General features: G+C 42.2%; 1 protein-coding gene across 2 annotated transcripts in view; it reads left to right on the top strand.

Annotated features, from left to right (window-relative positions):
- The first annotated feature begins 3049 nt into the window (after positions 1–3049).
- The window catches only part of cUnh12orf56 (chromosome Un C12orf56 homolog), a 24490-nt gene continuing 9355 nt past the window's right edge, over positions 3050–18184 (top strand). For both annotated transcript variants that reach the window (XR_013788943.1, XM_079493917.1), the window contains exons 1-6: positions 3050–3309; positions 5146–5338; positions 6242–6299; positions 8563–8818; positions 9571–9765; positions 13419–13507. Coding sequence is in view for 1 of the 2 variants with exons in the window: in XM_079493917.1 (XP_079350043.1) it covers positions 3073–3309; positions 5146–5338; positions 6242–6299; positions 8563–8818; positions 9571–9765; positions 13419–13507 (1028 nt within the window). In the remaining variant the exon portion in view is untranslated. The remainder of the gene's footprint in view (positions 3310–5145; positions 5339–6241; positions 6300–8562; positions 8819–9570; positions 9766–13418; positions 13508–18184) is intronic.

Here is an 18184-nt window from a genome sequence, read left to right as displayed (position 1 = left end):
GTTTTACACTGAGGTAAACATATCCAATATTTAATTAGTAATATTGTAGCAACTTGTGTTTTCAGATCTAGTCACGTTCTACCGGTCACATGGGGGCACTATTTGACATTAATGTAGTATTTATATATATAAATTTTGACCCTTGCTATACTTCACATGTCTATAATGCACGGTCAGTATTCTTACAATTATAATCTTTTAACACTGCAACTATAGTCATAAGAACAGAATAGTTATTAATACTCAAAATACTTGACAGAAATAATCAACACATTATATAATAAAGCATTACATTTCTGGACACTCACTTAAACGCTTTTGGCAAGGTATGTATTATTGTAATAGCCTACATAATAGCATATAATATAATAATATATGTATTATAATCACTGTTATAATGCTTTATAGCCTACTTTGTGTGTTTATAGGTCACTAAATTATAGCTATATTTATATTATATTTATATATTTTATAGCTCTGTATTATTCTGATAGTAATCATTGCTAATAGTGTTTGCTCCTCAGTAACCTCACAAACATATAACCTAACTGAGTACCTCAGAATAATCTAAAAACCACGCCCACCTGGGCGAATGCCTCGCAAAAGAGTCAGACCCGTTGGTGCAGCAGTGTTGCCATGTCTGCTTAATGTGCTTATTATAAGCGACTTTGGGCTTGTTTATTTTCTGAAACATCGCTTGTTTTAGGGTTGCGTTTGGGGGCTTGTTTAAAGTTGTTGCTTATTTAGGCTTGCTTTATTATTCGAATCATTAGTATTATTATTTAAACCAGTAATTCTCAAACATTTTCATGTGGACCAGTCCAGAAGTATTTTTGTTCCAGAGACCCCCATATGTTTACAAAAATGAAATGGTCTTAAGTAAAGTAGGCCTATACATGATGAGATGTACAAATATACACTTCTATATAGCCAAAAACAGGAAATCATCATAGGAGGTAAAAGGGGGAAAGAAAACACACAGGAAAAGGGGTGGGTGGGGGATTCAGATTTTACGGGGGCCAGTTTCGAATTGCAGCCGTCTGTAAGTGCCCTTTGAGAGCAGTTTTTTTTGCATGTCTTAATGTCTTGTCTGGGTGTTCCACATTTTGGTGGCATAGGAGCGAAATTAATTTAGTCCTTTGTTTGTGCCGAATCTGGGTTGCACATGGTTTGTTGAACTCTCTCTGGTGTTGTGGGTTTGATTGATTGATTGAAGAATTTATTAACAGTTTGCAGAATTACAGTACATTTCAAGCACAAACTCAATACAAAGGCTGTTAACTGTGAGTGGACGACCCAATTAAGCATTACACTTGTTTCCAACAGGGTCCACCATGTTCAAATCATCAAAACATTTAGAGACGTACAAATAGACACTTCTATAGACAGAACAGGAATTCATCAAAAAGGAGGTAAAAAGGGAAAAGAAATATATACAGTGAGGGGAAAAAAGGGGGGGGCGGGGGGGGGATTCAGATTTTACGGGGGCCAGTTTCGAATTGCAGCCATCCGTAGGTGCCCTTTGAGAGCGGTTTTGAAGGAGTCAAGGGATTCGCATGTCTTAATGACAGTTGGTAGGGCGTTCCACATTTTGGTGGCATAGGAGCGAAAAGAATTTAGTCCCTTGTTTGTGCCGAATCTGGGTTGTACATGGTTCGTTGCACTCCCTCTGGTGTTGTGGGTGTGGACTTCGTTAACATTAAGGAAGTATCTAGACAGGTACATGGGTATCTTGGTGGTGTATCGAATCTTGTGGACCAGACCCATTGCAAGTTGCTGTACTCTGTCGTCGACCCTAAGTGTGGACTTCGTTGACATTAAGGAATTATTTAGACAGGTACATGGGTATCTTGGTGGTGTATCGAATCTTGTGGACCAGACCCATTGCAAGATGCTGTACTCTGTCATCAACCCTAAGCCATTCCAGCCTGTCAAAGTGGGCAGGGGTGAGGTGGATTCGGGGAGTGAGGCCAAGTAGTAGCCTGACCAGTTTGTTTTGGGAAGTCTGGAGCCTTGTTTTAAGGGCCTTAGAAGTGCTGTGGTACCAAGGTGCATGCATAGTCAAAGAAACCTTGTACGAGGGCTCCTGTTAGGGTCTTCAAGGTGTTTTTGTTGACCAGTGAGGAGATCCTGCAAGGAATCTTGTTCTTTGGTTGACTTTTTTTATTACGTTGGTGGCCATTTTATCACCGGAAAGATTTTCCTCCAGGATGGAACCTGTAGGTAATTTCATCTGTTCATGTGATAATATTGCCTTGCTGAGACTACTATTTCCTTGTGGAACACCACAGCTCACTGGGAGGGGGGGACAGTGTTCTGTTCACCTCCACCATCTGTTCTCTCCCCTCCAGGTAGGATTGCATCCAGCTCACTGATGTGCTATCAAAACCAATTGCTTTTAGCTTGTTAACCAGTATGGAGTGGTTCACGGTGTCAAAAGCCTTTTGGAGGTCCAGCATGACCATGCCGCAGTATTTGTCAGCATCCACCTTGTGTTTGATGTGGTCGCTCAAATAGAGGAGGCATGTGTCAGTGGAGTGGGATGTTCTGAAGCCAGTAGTAAGCTAATTATAGCAATTGTAGAAATATTAGACCTTAGTTTTCGAATGTTTAGGCCTAAGCACGTTCTAATCATGTTTAAGATACATTACATTAATACGTTAACATTTCCAAATATTTGATTATTTATTATTTTCAAGCTTTTGGGCTTGTTTTCATGTCCTGGTTGCTTATTTCTCGCACAATCTGGCATTGTCTGGCAACACTGCTTGGAGACGCACTCGCACATTAACGTCCTGCTGCTTCTGGAGCGTCTCAGAGGAGACGCAACAAGCCAACAACCCTGAACCCATAGAAGATAGAGAACATGTGCAAGCTGGAGGACGATGCAATCAATGAGAAGTTCTCCAACTCCAGGCTCACGCCGCTCACCTGGGCCGCTGCAAAACAACAAACAACTAGTCTAGTTTACTTTATATACGGTTGTTTTTTTATTTCTGTAAAAAGTAGCGTCAAATGCGCGTCGGTTAAGCCTGTTCCGTGTTGTCTGCGGTTGTGTGTGTGAATCAGTGAATGGCTCGGTTCTATGGACGGAACAGCAAGCTCGACTCTTTCCTCAAGAGGAACGCGGACAGGGGCGTGTACGAGCGCGTGCGCGCCTACGAGCCGTGCGTGGTGAAGTCGGAGCGCGTGCGCCGGCCGGCGTACATGCACGTCGTGCTGAGCGACGAGTGCGTGTACCTGGCGCAGTACCCGCCGCGCACGCTCACCGCGGCCGTGCACTTCAGCCAGGTGCAACACATCCAGCTGGTGGGCGGAGTTTTTTCATACCTTTCATTTGTGTTTATATTAGAGTGGCCGAATCTAATTACCAACTCTCCATCATTTAGCTGCATGGGGACGACCTGGAACCCCCTCAAGGACCACTGGTTGAGAATCACTGTGATTATAAAAGAACACATTCAGATCAGATTAGAGCTATAATAGCACTGTGAAGTGTTAAGGACTCTAAAGCATGTGATGTCTGTCTAATGTTATCTCACTCACAGGTCAAACGGTGACATGTTTCACCTCAGCTGGCTCTTCCAGTAATCATTTAATCCTGTCTGTGTTACACCAATTGATTTCTGCCTGTGTCAGTCCCTACTTAAAGGGCTGAGCCTGGTTCTGTGCGGCGTGGTGGATAACCGCTTCTGCCAGTGTTTCCACCTCAGCCCGGTTGGGTTGTGAACCGAACCTCACCGGCTAAATCATAAATCGGCGGCCAAAGTATTGTAGCCTATATGTCTTTATTATGTCTTGATGAATTAAATGCACAGGACCACAATGGAAACAAGCCATCAGGGCTTGTTTTGTTACACTTTTTAGCATTGTTGTATAACTCTATACTTTTTGCTAAAACTTAATAAAGTATTTAATCAATCAATCAATCAATCAATCAATCAATCAATCACATTTTGCAAGAGAAACAAGTGGCCAGGTCTATGAGTGGAATAGTAAGAGAGTGGTGGTGACACTATAGCGTTGACTCCCATTGTAACAATGGAATGCGGAAGTGCTCATTCTATCTCAATGGGATAGTTTCAATGTTTGGAAATATAGTCCATAGGCACCCGCTTTGCGGCGAGATCAAAGCGTGTCGCCACTCTCTTATTATTCCACTCGGAAGAAAACAACCCCAAAAGAAGCAACTAGGCTAAGTTTAATACCAGCTTTTTCAGCTTTTTGAAAATAACAGATCTACGAGCTATTTTCAAAGAATATTGAGGGGAAAAAAAACTAACTAAATAATATTTTGTGGAACATTTGAACAACACAGATCTTGTATGGGGTGTCCCTCCCTGGCACAAAAAAATATTTTCAGATGAAATACAGGTGTTTCTGTTGTACGTTTTAGTCCACCAAATCAACTGTAGATTTAGTCGACTAGACTAAAATATGACTAAAAGAACGAAAATACATCACCTGGATGCAACTGGGGCGTATCCTCAGTGATGTATCCCAAGGTCATCAGGGTTTCGGGTCTCACTAACATCATACCCCTCACTCGGGTGACCCAGCCGGGGTGATCAAGTCCCGACTTACGTCCCAGTAGCTACCCTCGATCAGACCCACTAGGGAAAGACAATGACGCACAATCCGTTGGAACCACTCCGGAACTACTGTGCCAGGACTGAGAGGTACAATTCTGGTATGTGGAGGGACTAGGCTCTGTGGGTTGCCTCCTGTCCGGGCCCCTCCTACGTCTCACCAGGTCCACTCCTGCTCTCACCAGGAGTAGGCTACCGCCAGGACCTGTGCGTTGCACCAGACTCCCAGCACCAGACACTTCATTCAGGAGTGGTGGATTCTTGAGCCGCAATGGTTCTGCAGGCTCCACCGCTGTGCAACGGTAGTACTGCACTTGCGGCTCGAATGGCCCTCCTAAAGGCCTCATCGAAGGTTTTTGGGCTTCCTCCTCACGGAGGATGCAGGCTGGGGCGCTAACCCATACTGCTCCCGGGGTGCCATCTACATTCCGGCTGTCACCAGACTATACCTGGTTGTCACATAGTCTATTCCTAAGACTATGACTAAAACTAAATCAAACTCTGCTGTCAATATCAACACTGCAACACTGGTGACATCCCTCTCTTGGTCCTCCAGGTGAATGATATCCCGGTTTTCCTCAGTGGGCGGGACAGAGAACACTGCCAACACATACGAGTGGTCTACACCACCACCACCAAACCTGCCAAGAGACACCATTGGCTGAGGAGGGGAAAGGGGCCGTGGCTTCCTGCCGCAGCCCCGCCGCCTCCTTCGAGAAACCAACTGTCAGTCCCACTGACCCTGGAAGGTAAAGACAAAATCACACCTGTGTGAACTGAGCGGTGCAGGCTGCTCAACAACACCGCTGGCTGGCTGCCTGCGGTGTTGCAGCGGCAGCCGGTGAGGCCTCGTACTCAGACATATAGACATAGTCATTGTCATTGGAGCGGTTAGGGACCGCTCAAAATAACCGTGTGTGTGTGTGTGTGTGTGTGTGTGTGTGTGTGTGTGTGTGTGTGTGTGTGTGTGTGTGTGTGTGTGTGTGTGTGTGTGTGCGTGTGCGCGCCAACATGGCTAAAAAATGCATAAGAAAGAAGGGTTCTCTTTACAGAATTGAAGAGAGCAGTGAATCGGTGTGTGCAGACTATAAACGCCTCAACAGACCATTAACAAGACACATTCCACACTGTAGTGTCTGTCTGTCTGTCTGTCTGTCTGTCTGTCTGTCTGTCTGTCTGTCTGTCTGTCTGTCTGTCTGTCTGTCTGTCTGTCTGTCTTACTTATACAGCATTCAGTAGTACAAATCAACAAGCATTATGTTCTGTTAGTTAGACAATATCTACAGATAGCTGTGTGCAATTAATTCACTCACACATTTTCATGTCAAGGACTCACCCAAATTGGTACATTAGACCCGTAGACCCCCAACTGAAAGATTGCTGTGCAAGGGACCCCCATAACAGAGAATACTGTTAGATTTAGTACAGATGTCATTCTTATACACTGTCTCATTGGCGTAAATAATAGTGACATTAAACTGTTCCTCGAGTCACTTTTCTTCTGACCCCCTGTGACCCCCCTGGACACCCCACTTGGAGAACCACCAGGTTCTAATCACCTCTACACTTCTTGGTATGTCCCGTTATTCTCTCTCTCTCTCTCTCTCTCTCTCTCTCTCTCTCTCTCTCTCTCTCTCTCTCTCTCTCTCTAGGGGTGTCTTCTCTGCTGCATGACAACAGGTGGAGGATAACCCCTGAACCCCTGCAGAAGTGAGTGTTTCACTGTATGTCGCGCACACGCACGCACACAACATGGTCTACACCAAATCTCTTTGTCAAAAATAGCCAAAAAATATCTATGTTCCTCTCAAAATAGGGATGCTGGGTTCAAGTGGTTAATGTGAAAAAAGAACAAACATTTGACGGCTGTAGTAACTCGGATAACCCCCTACGGGTCCTGGACCCCCTGTTGAAGAACCATGCATTACTTAACTTCATTCATTCACTTATCTCTGTGCACCAGAGAGGCCAGTGAACACAATGGAAGTAGTTGCTGTAGGCTAGCAGGACACGCACGCACGCACGCACGCACGCACGCACGCACGCACGCACGCACGCACGCACGCACGCACGCACGCACATACACACACACACACACCCACACACACACACACACACACTCACACACACACACACACACACACACACACACAGAGTGTGGCTGCTGTCCGGCATGTACGTTTTTACTAACATTTTAAGAGCCACAGCATATTTTGCTCCACGACGATCGACACAGCAAGTGTCTGAGAAGACGGAGGAGAGTCTAATCTGAAAAAATTAAGTCTTGGACATGAGATTTTATCCTCTTTTGTTTTCTCTTTGACTCGTTTTTTATTAGAATGCTTTATTAGCATCGTTAACGTCTGCCAAGAAACACAACAGCTCCAAACGTGTGTGTGTGTGTGTGTGTGTGTGTGTGTGTGTGTGTGTGTGTGTGTGTGTGTGTGTGTGTGTGTGTGTGTGTGTGTGTGTGTGTGTGTGTGTGTGTGTGTGTGTGTGTGTGTGTGTGTGTGTGTGTGTGTGTGTGTGGCGCTGAGGTACTTGAGTACATGTACTTAGTTACTTTACACCAGTGCGTGTTGCTGAGTGGAGGAGAATGGGGCCAGTGGTGTTGATTGATGGTGTGTGTGTGTGTGTCTCATGTAGCTCATGATTTATTCAAACAGAGGAGAGAGTTGCAGGTCAACTTCTCTTTAAGTTTCAACATTTTAAATGTTCTGCTAAATACAAACACAGGTGAGGCTACTTCAATTTAAAATGTATTTTCTAAATGTTTATTTTTCAGAAATCTGCCCACCAGTGACATCACCGTATAGGCATCGAGATATTCTCTGAATGAAATCTTGAGATAATATCTGGGTACCTAGGGCTAGTTAGAACTGATACAAATAAGACACACAAAAAAAAACAAGACAACAACAACAAAAACTTTTCCGGCCACTTAAATTGATATGAAATAAGTGATATGGATGAATTATTGAATTCCAAATATTATCAATTATTCCATGGCACACCCACCCTGGACGCCAGAGAAAGCTCTGCAGACAGTGTTAAGTGATAGTCAGCACTGGGAATAGATCTGTCTCTCCCTTCCTCGGTGCTGTAAATTAAATACCTCCGTGTGTGTGTGTGTGTGTGCGTGTGCGTGTGCGTGTGCGTGTGCGTGTGCGTGCGCGCGCGCGTGCGTGCGGGCAGGCGGGCGGGCGGGCGTGCGTGCGTGCGTGCGTGCTTTAACAGTGGAAGTTGACGGTTGTCGTCATTGGTGGGTTGCTAGGGGACCAGAAAGGCATAAATGGCCTATTAAAGGTGTGTGTGTGTGTGTGTTCTGCTGCTGTGTCGCACTCACTCCTGGGACTTTATTAGTCTCTCTCTCTCGCTCTTGCTCTCTCAGAGCAGTAAAGGTCTTTGGGGACATGCTAGCAGCTTACAGTCATTACCTTCCAATCAGTGTACTGTTCCATTTGTACACGTGTGGGTGGTGTTCTAGACTCGTTGAAAACACACATCGCTGGTTCTGTCCTTATTCATTTTTCATTTATTGCATTCGTTATTTCATTATATATGCTAAATTGAATAAGTAATTGAAAAAACACGGCTCCCCAAGGACGGGTGTTTTCAATGAATCTTACATGGTTAACAATAGCAACCCATTAAAACGGGAAAGCATCTGTGCTATTCTAGATTTTAGAACGTTTTAATACGTCTTTCAGAACACTGTTAGGATTTAGAAGGCATTTGTAGAATCAGCCTCGGGTCTAAATGGGTTAAAATGGAGTTTGAAGTTACAGTGGAAAATGGGGGGAGGAGAGGAGAATACAATGGTTGTATAGTAGGATGTGGGCCTTGACTGATACAATTCATATAAAATCGTGTCTGTGAACTGTGTCCTATGCACTTTTTTGTGCCTCATTTCAACCCCCCTTCTCTCTCTCTCTCTCTCTCTCTCTCTTCTTCTCCTCTCTGATTGGATCAGAGGCCAGCGAGTAGAAGAAGATGAGGATGATGAGGATGAAGATGAAGATGATGATGATGGAGAAATCCAGCGCATGGCCACCATGCAGAGGATGCTGCGTTCGGCCTCCTGTCCCAACCCAGAGACCCTGGGTGTGCGGGGTCTCCCCTCCTGCCCACCTTCTCCCCCCCAGCCCCTCTCCCCCCTCCTCTTCCTGTCCCCTCCCTCCCCTCTGTCTCCAACCCACTGGAAAAGCAAGGTGCCCACCCTGGTGCAGGTCAGTGTTGCCATGTCTGCTTATTATAAGCGACTTTGGGCTTGTATTTTTTTCTGCTGGCAAACAAATGAAACTATAGTATCTGTCTAAATTACATTTTAACTTTTGCATAAGACTGCATGGTCGTCAAGGCTATAGGTCAAGTGCTATGGGCTGAGGTGGAGTCTGAAGAGGTGAGTCTTCAGATTACAATGCAAAATTTGGACTGAATCTGCAGTTCTAATTTTTCTTTTCTAACAAAAGTTCAGTTTCAGTTGGATGCAGAAATCCATTGGCATAGGGACGCATCAGCAAGAAGCATCTCGCAAAAAATCTGTCTATAGAATAGATCAGGGGTTCTCAACGTTTTTGGCTGGGGAGCCCCGGAAATGCTTTGGCCAAGTCTCGTGACCCTGCCCCGCCCCCACCACCAATACAAACTGACTGCAAAAATAACCTTAATAATAGAAAAAATACATCATAAATGGATACTGAAACCAGATTTAATCATTAAGGAAAGTTTATGTAAACTATGTAAACTCTTAATTTCCATTTTCCAGCCATTGAGTTGCAAAAACCAAAAATATATCAAATGTTGTTTTTGTTTTTGTTTTTTAAATAATTTGGAGACCCCCCAAAATAATTTGGACTACACATTAGGACTACAAAATGTTTCAGTCGGGACATTTTATTTAGCTTTTAATCAATGTTTCTGTCCTTTATGTAATGTCTGTTAATCCTGCATGTTTCTGTCCTTTACGTATTGTCCTCAGCTCTCTGGGAGGAGAGACCCTCTGGCTCGTCTGTTGAAGAGACAGAAGGTCAGTGGAGGACAGGAAGAGACAAAAGGACAGAGGGACGGAGAGGAGGTGGAGTTTAAGAGGGAGGTGGAGCTTCATCTGTACTCCGTCTCCAAGATCTCTCACATCTACCTGCACCTCCAGAGCTCCTGGAACAGCTACATTATAGTGAGTGACTATGGTCCAGTGTCGCCAGGTGTATGAAAGAAAACAAGCCCAAAAGAAGCGACCAACACTATACTTTAAACCTAAAGTACGCGCCACGTCTGTTGGCCAAATGACGCGTAGACATTCACCACTCTACTAGAACATCCAAATGACGCGTAGACATTCACCACTCTACTAGAACATCCAAATGATGCGTAGACATTCACCACTCTACTAGAACATCCAAATGATGCGTAGACATTCACCACTCTACTAGAACATCCAAATAAAGTGTAGACATTCACCACTCTACTAGAACATCCAAATGATGCGTAGACATTCACCACTCTACTAGAACATCCAAATAAAGTGTAGACATTCACCACTCTACTAGAACATCCAAATGAAGTGTAGACATTCACCACTTTACTAGAACATCCAAATGACGCGTAGACATTCACCACTCTACTAGAACATCCAAATTAAGTGTAGACATTCACCACTCTACTAGAACATCCAAATGACGCGTAGACATTCACCACTCTACTAGAACATCCAAATGAAGTGTAGACATTCACCACTCTACTAGAACATCCAAATGACGCGTAGACATTCACCACTCTACTAGAACATCCAAATGACGCGTAGACATTCACCACTCTACTAGAACATCCAAATGAAGTGTAGACATTCACCACTCTACTAGAACATCCAAATGAAGTGTAGACATTCACCACTCTACTAGAACATCCAAATGACGCGTAGACATTCACCACTCTACTAGAACATCCAAATGAAGTGTAGACATTCACCACTCTACTAGAACATCCAAATGAAGTGTAGACATTCACCACTCTACTAGAACATCCAAATGACGCGTAGACATTCACCACTCTACTAGAACATCCAAATGAAGTGTAGACATTCACCACTCTACTAGAACATCCAAATGACGTGTAGACATTCACCACTCTACTAGAACATCCAAATGAAGCGTAGACATTCACCACTCTACTAGAACATCCAAATGAAGTGTAGACATTCACCACTCTAATAGAACATCCAAATGACGCGTAGACATTCACCACTCTACTAGAACATCCACATGAAGTGTAGACATTCACCACTCTAATAGAACATCCAAATGACGCGTAGACATTCACCACTCTACTAGAACATCCACATGATGCGTAGACATTCACCACTCTACTAGAACATCCAAATGACGTGTAGACATTCACCACTCTACTAGAACATCTAAATGACGTGTAGACATTCACCACTCTACTAGAACATCCACATGATGCGTAGACATTCACCACTCTACTAGAACATCCAAATGATGCGTAGACATTCACCACTCTACTAGAACATCCAAATGACGTGTAGACATTCACCACTCTACTAGAACATCCAAATGAAGTGTAGACATTCACCACTCTACTAGAACATCCAAATGAAGTGTAGACATTCACCACTCTACTAGAACATCCAAATGAAGTGTAGACATTCACCACTCTACTAGAACATCCAAATGACGTGTAGACATTCACCACTCTACTAGAACATCCAAATGACGCGTAGACATTCACCACTCTACTAGAACATCCAAATGACGCGTAGACATTCACCACTCTACTAGAACATCCAAATGAAGTGTAGATATTCACCACTCTACTAGAACATCCAAATGACGTGTAGACATTCACCACTCTACTAGAACATCCAAATGAAGTGTAGACATTCACCACTCTACTAGAACATCCAAATGACGCGTAGACATTCACCACTCTACTAGAACATCCAAATGACGCGTAGACATTCACCACTCTACTAGAACATCCAAATGACGCGTAGACATTCACCACTCTACTAGAACATCCAAATGACGTGTAGACATTCACCACTCTACTAGAACATCCAAATGAAGTGTAGACATTCACCACTCTACTAGAACATCCAAATGAAGTGTAGACATTCACCACTCTACTAGAACATCCAAATGAAGTGTAGATATTCACCACTCTACTAGAACATCCAAATGACGTGTAGACATTCACCACTCTACTAGAACATCCAAATGAAGTGTAGACATTCACCACTTTACTAGAACATCCAAATGAAGTGTAGACATTCACCACTCTACTAGAACATCCAAATGATGCGTAGACATTCACCACTCTACTAGAACATCCAAATGAAGTGTATACATTCACCACTCTACTAGAACATCCAAATGAAGTGTAGATATTCACCACTCTACTAGAACATCCAAATGACGTGTAGACATTCACCACTCTACTAGAACATCCAAATGACGTGTAGACATTCACCACTCTACTAGAACATCCAAATGAAGTGTAGACATTCACCACTCTACTAGAACATCCAAATGAAGTGTAGACATTCACCACTCTACTAGAACATCCAAATGACGCGTAGACATTCACCACTCTACTAGAACATCCAAATTACGCGTAGACATTCACCACTCTACTAGAACATCCAAATGAAGTGTAGACATTCACCACTCTACTAGAACATCCAAATTACGCGTAGACATTCACCACTCTACTAGAACATCCAAATGAAGTGTAGACATTCACCACTCTACTAGAACATCCAAATGACGAGTAGACATTCACCACTCTACTAGAACATCCAAATTACGCGTAGACATTCACCACTCTACTAGAACATCCAAATGAAGTGTAGACATTCACCACTCTACTAGAACATCCAAATTACGCGTAGACATTCACCACTCTACTAGAACATCCAAATGAAGTGTAGACATTCACCACTCTACTAGAACATCCAAATGACGCGTAGACATTCACCACTCTACTAGAACATCCAAATGACGTGTAGACATTCACCACTCTACTAGAACATGCAAATGACGTGTAGACATTCACCACTCTACTAGAACATCCAAATGACGCGTAGACATTCACCACTCTACTAGAACATCCAAATGATGCGTAGACATTCACCACTCTACTAGAACATCCAAATGACGCGTAGACATTCACCACTCTACTAGAACATCCAAATGACGCGTAGACATTCACCACTCTACTAGAACATCCAAATGACGCGTAGACATTCACCACTCTACTAGAACATCCAAATGACGCGTAGACATTCACCACTCTACTAGAACATCCAAATGACGTGTAGACATTCACCACTCTACTAGAACATCCAAATGACGTGTAGACATTCACCACTCTACTAGAACATCCAAATGAAGTGTAGACATTCACCACTCTACTAGAACATCCACATGAAGTGTAGACATTCACCACTCTACTAGAACATCCACATGAAGTGTAGACATTCACCACTCTACTAGAACATCCAAATGACGCGTATACATTCACCACTCTACTAGAACATGCAAACAAGTGCAGGGAGGCCACACCGATGATATACTTTTATTTCTTATCAAAGTCTGAGTTTGACAGACGTTAATAAAAGTGTGTGTGTGTGTGTGTGTGTGTGTGTGTGTGTGTGTGTGTGTGTGTGTGTGTGTGTGTGTGTGTGTGTGTGTGTGTGTGTGTGTGTGTGTGGTGTGGTGTGGTGTGGTGTGGCGTGTGCGTGCGTGCGTGTGTGTGTGTGGCGTGTGCGTGCGTGCGTGCGCATGGACGTCTCTCTCTCTCTCTCTCCAGCGAGCCACTCTGTTGTTAGACCCTCTCTACAGGAGAACATGCAACATTGCATCCAGTTCTTCTTCACACAAACAACCTCCTAGCATCAGGTAACAACCCCCTAGCATCACATAACAACATCATAACATCAGGTACTGATCTACACAAATCACTGCAGCATTTATACGCTTAAAGGAACACTGTAGAAACTCACACATTTTCAACCTTATCTTCATATAATTCCTCACATGTCTGTCTATTCGCTCTGTGTCTCAGAGGAGAAACCTGCCTCCAGTGACATCATCGGTAGGCATTTAGTCATTACTTAATTATTTTTTATTAATGCAATAACAATGGCTAACCTTTCCAGGAAGAGAAGGGCTGTAGTTTCTATAAGCTTGGAATCCCCATCAAAGATGTCACTGGTAGGCAGCTAGGTTTCTGAACTGTCCACAGCCCACCAATGAGATGCAGAGTGAGTAGAAAACAAATTCAACTTATAATGAGCATTACTTATGGCCCCTACACACTGTAGGAGTTTTAAAGTTGTCGGCGAGTCATCCGATCGTTATGTATGTCACACTACAGGAGTCTTTTTTTTAAATCGACTCATTATATCCCGTTAGCCGAACCTGCGTCCAAATACACCTCAAATGTAATAATGAAACACTCTGTTAAGATCTGGGCACAGTTCAGACGCGCCTTCTCACTTACTGACTTCAATTTGTGCCCCCATAGTAAGACATCATAGTTTCAAACCCTCAATTATAGATGGAGCATTCAACATTTGGACTGAAATGTGATATCCCCCGCTCTCACTTTTTCCGATTTTTGCAGCTTCGTAATTTTGTAACATCATCTATTATGGATTTCCCATCACAACCACCAGACTCCCTTTTAGACTCTATTCTAAAGCTCAATCCACACTCTAAAGGGGTAATTGGGTCAGTTTACTCTTTATTAAACTCATTTGACCTGGAACCACTTACCTCATTAAAGAATCAATGGGAGGGAGAGTTAGGGACACACATTTCTGATGATGTTTGGAAGGAAGCGCTGGATAGGATACACTCCTCTTCAATCTGTCAAAGGCATACTATTATTCAGTTTAAGGTTACACATCGCCTCCACTGGTCCAAAGTAAAACTATCTAAGTTTGTTCCTACCATGGATCCTATGTGATCGTTGCAATCAAGATCAAGCTACCCTTGCACATGCTTTTTGGTTTTGTCCAAAGCTAAATACGTTTTGGCAATCAATATTTAAAACATTTTCAGATGTAGTAGAAGTGCCCATAGAACCATCTGCCACTATTGAAGTGTTTCGAGTTATTTCCCAAGATCTACGTCTTAGCCGGCAAAACAAGAATATGATAGCCTTTGCATCTCTTTTGGCTAGGCGGCTAATACTATTTAAATGGAAGGAGAAATTCCCACCAACCTTTAAATCATGGGTTAATGATGTTCTACATCATTTGACATTGGAGAAGATTTGCTACTCCACAAGAGGGTACGCTGGTGCTTTAAAATTTTACACCATTTGGCAACCTTTTTTAACATATATTGAGAGGATGAATGCGGCTGACGTGACATCAACAATCCTTAATAACTCATAACACTGACCCTACTGTAATTGTTTTTATTTTATTTTTAATTTTGTTATTATTTTTATTTTATTTTGTTTGTGTATTGTGTCCAATATTTGATTAGTTCCTTCTATTTTTGAATATATATATTTGTATGTGCCTTTTATTTCAATGTATCTTTGTTAATGGTACAAGATACCGGGTTGTGGCTCTTTCAGAGCGGAACTCTGGGGGAGGGAGGGGTAAAAATCTCAAAAAAAATTGTATGCCACTTTTGACTCATATGTGACTTGATCTTGGGATATACGTCCCAAGATGGCTGCCGTGAGCAGGTGCACAGAGGAGTGGAGCGTGTACCACGCTACAAACTTTTATAAAACACGGTAAAAGACTCAATACTGAACACCGACACAATGTGATGACATTGAACATTAAGCATCTTGGATTAAACTACAAATAAGAAAAAATGGCAGGAAGAGGTAGAACAACAAGACGTGGAGGTGGAGTGCCCGGTGGCACATCTGAAGACAATCAAGTTTATGAAGAGGAACAGCAAAGCGTATTGGGCCTGTCAGAAATAATGCAAGAAATAAGAGCATTTCGTACAGAAACGGCTGGCAACTTTGGAGCATTAAAGAAAGAAGTAAGCGAACTAAGAGATGGAATTGGAGAATTGAAAACAAGAATGGATCAAGCAGAGCTGAGAATTGCGGAGAATGAAGATCATGAAATCAGTATGACCAACGCACTTCTCCACAGTCTGCGTCTTCAGAGACAATTGGAATCAAAGTGTGATTTATTGGAAAGTCACTCCCGAAAGTGCAATTTGAGAATTTATTCTGTCCCGGAGGAAGCTGAAAAGAATAATACTGTCGGATTTGTGGAGTGGCTCATCCGAGAGCGGCTGGATATTGAGAACGAAATCCCTATAAGCGCAGCACATAGAATTGGAAAAAAGTCTGGAACTGACGAGCGGCCCAGGTCAATAATTGTTCGTTTCCAAAATGAGAATGCGAGACAGAGAGTGCTGCAGGCGGCCTGGGCGAAGAAGAATCTGAAAATCAACGACAAGAGGATTTATTTCGACGAAGATTTCACAGACCAAGTCTACAAGGAGCGTGGGAAATACAAAGAATTAAGGAAAAAACTTAAAGAGAAAAATATAAAGTCAAGAATTGTGTTTCCCGCAAAACTGAAAGTATTCGAGGAGGACGGCACATTCAAGATGTTTGATAACCCGCAAGCAGCAGCAGCGGGTGTTCATCGCGAGTATGGCGTTTCTGTGAAGATAACAGCAGGAAAACCGGACTTCGAGTCTACACTGAAGGCAGCGGGATGGAAGACAGCAGGCTCGGGGAGGAGGAGAACGCAAGAAAACGAGAATGAATTTATGACAAGTGTGAAGACATTACTGGACTCACTGGAGCGACATGGAAAAGACAAAGAGGTTTCTCTGGAGCAACATGAAGAAAGCAAGGACTAGAGGTATGGATTTGACACTCAAATGCACAGGGGGCAATTTCTTCCCTGTTGAAAAACACTATGGCTGATCTACTAGACGAGAGACAAATCCTAACGGGACCCGAAATGGAACATAATATGTATGATTTAGATGATGTTGACCCGGAGAGTCATGTATTTAATTACATTGGGGACACGTGTAAATACTATACTGAAGACCAAGTCAAGGATGTTGTTGAACTTGCTAATTCTTTTTCACTTATTCATTTTAATTCTAGAAGCATGTATGCAAACTTTTCAGATATCAGGGATTTTTTAAATACATTGGAGACAAAATTTAAGGTAATTGCTTTATCTGAGACGTGGTTGAAAGAAAAGAAAGGTCTTGATTTTAATTTAGAGGGTTATGAATTATTTTATGCCAACAGGGCTAACAGGAGGGGTGGGGGTGTAGCCTTGTTTGTTGATGGTGACCTAAGGTGTAGAAGGGTTGAAGATATGACCACTATAATTGATGATTTAATGGAATGTTTATCAGTGGAAATAGAATTAGAAGGGAAGAAAAATATTGTTGTCATGTGTGTTTACAGAACACCTGGGTCTAATGTAGAAATGTTCAAAGAAAAACTGGAAGAACTAATGAATGGATTAAATGAAAATAAGACATGTTTAATTTGTGGTGACACCAACATAGATCTAATCAGTGTAGTGAAACATAAAGCAACATCAGATTTTCTGGATACATTATATAGTAGAGGGTTTTACCCCTTAATAACCAAGCCCAGTCGAATTACGACAACCAGCGCAACATTGATTGACAACATTTTTATCAATGTATTAGAGAATGATATTAAGAGTGGGCTAATAATAAATGACATAAGCGATCATTTGCCTGTATTTGTAACATTCAACAGTCAAATAAAGAGTAAGAAAGAGGACAATTGTTACAGATATGTTAGGGTAAGAACGGAGGAATCAATAAATAAGTTAAGAAATGACCTCTTAAATGAAGAATGGAAAGGAGTGTATACAGAAGGGGTAAATGATGCATATGAGTCATTTTTGAATTGTTTTCTATACCATTATGATAAACGGTGCCCAATAACACAATGCAGAAATAAGAATAGGTACAATAACAAGCCCTGGATAACAAAAGGTTTACAAAATGCATGCAAAAAGAAAAACAAACTTTATAGAGACTTTATGAAATACAGGACAAAGACGGCTGAAAATAAATACAAGGTGTATAAAAATAAATTGGTAATCATAATGAGACAAGCAAAGAAAGAATACTATAACAAAAGGTTAGAAGAAAACAAAAATAATCTTAAAGGAACTTGGAAAATCTTAAATCAGGTAATGGGGAATAAAAATACATCTACAGAATTGCCCACTTATTTTACTAATGACAACAAGAGAGTGATAGAAAATATAAATGAAGTGGTAAATGAATTCAATTCTTTTTTTGTAAATGTAGGGCCAAGTATGGCCAATTCCATTCCACAACATGCTGGGCAAAATGATGAAGAGGGAAGTAAAATAATGCAGTCCATGTTTCTAGGAGAAGTGAGTGAAAATGAAATTAAATCAATTGTAGTAAAATCAAAGAACAAAACATCAACTGATTGTGATGGGATAGATATGATCATTGTGAAGAAGACTATTGACTGTATAATTAAACCTTTTAGTTATATCTGTAATCTTTCTTTTAGTACAGGAGTTTTCCCAGACAGGATGAAAA

This window comes from Electrona antarctica (assembly GCF_951216825.1).
Source record: "Electrona antarctica genome assembly, chromosome: 23".
Lineage (NCBI taxonomy): Eukaryota > Metazoa > Chordata > Actinopteri > Myctophiformes > Myctophidae > Electrona > Electrona antarctica.
The sequence above is the reverse complement of the archived record's forward strand: the minus strand, read 5'-3'. Positions and strand labels throughout refer to the sequence as shown.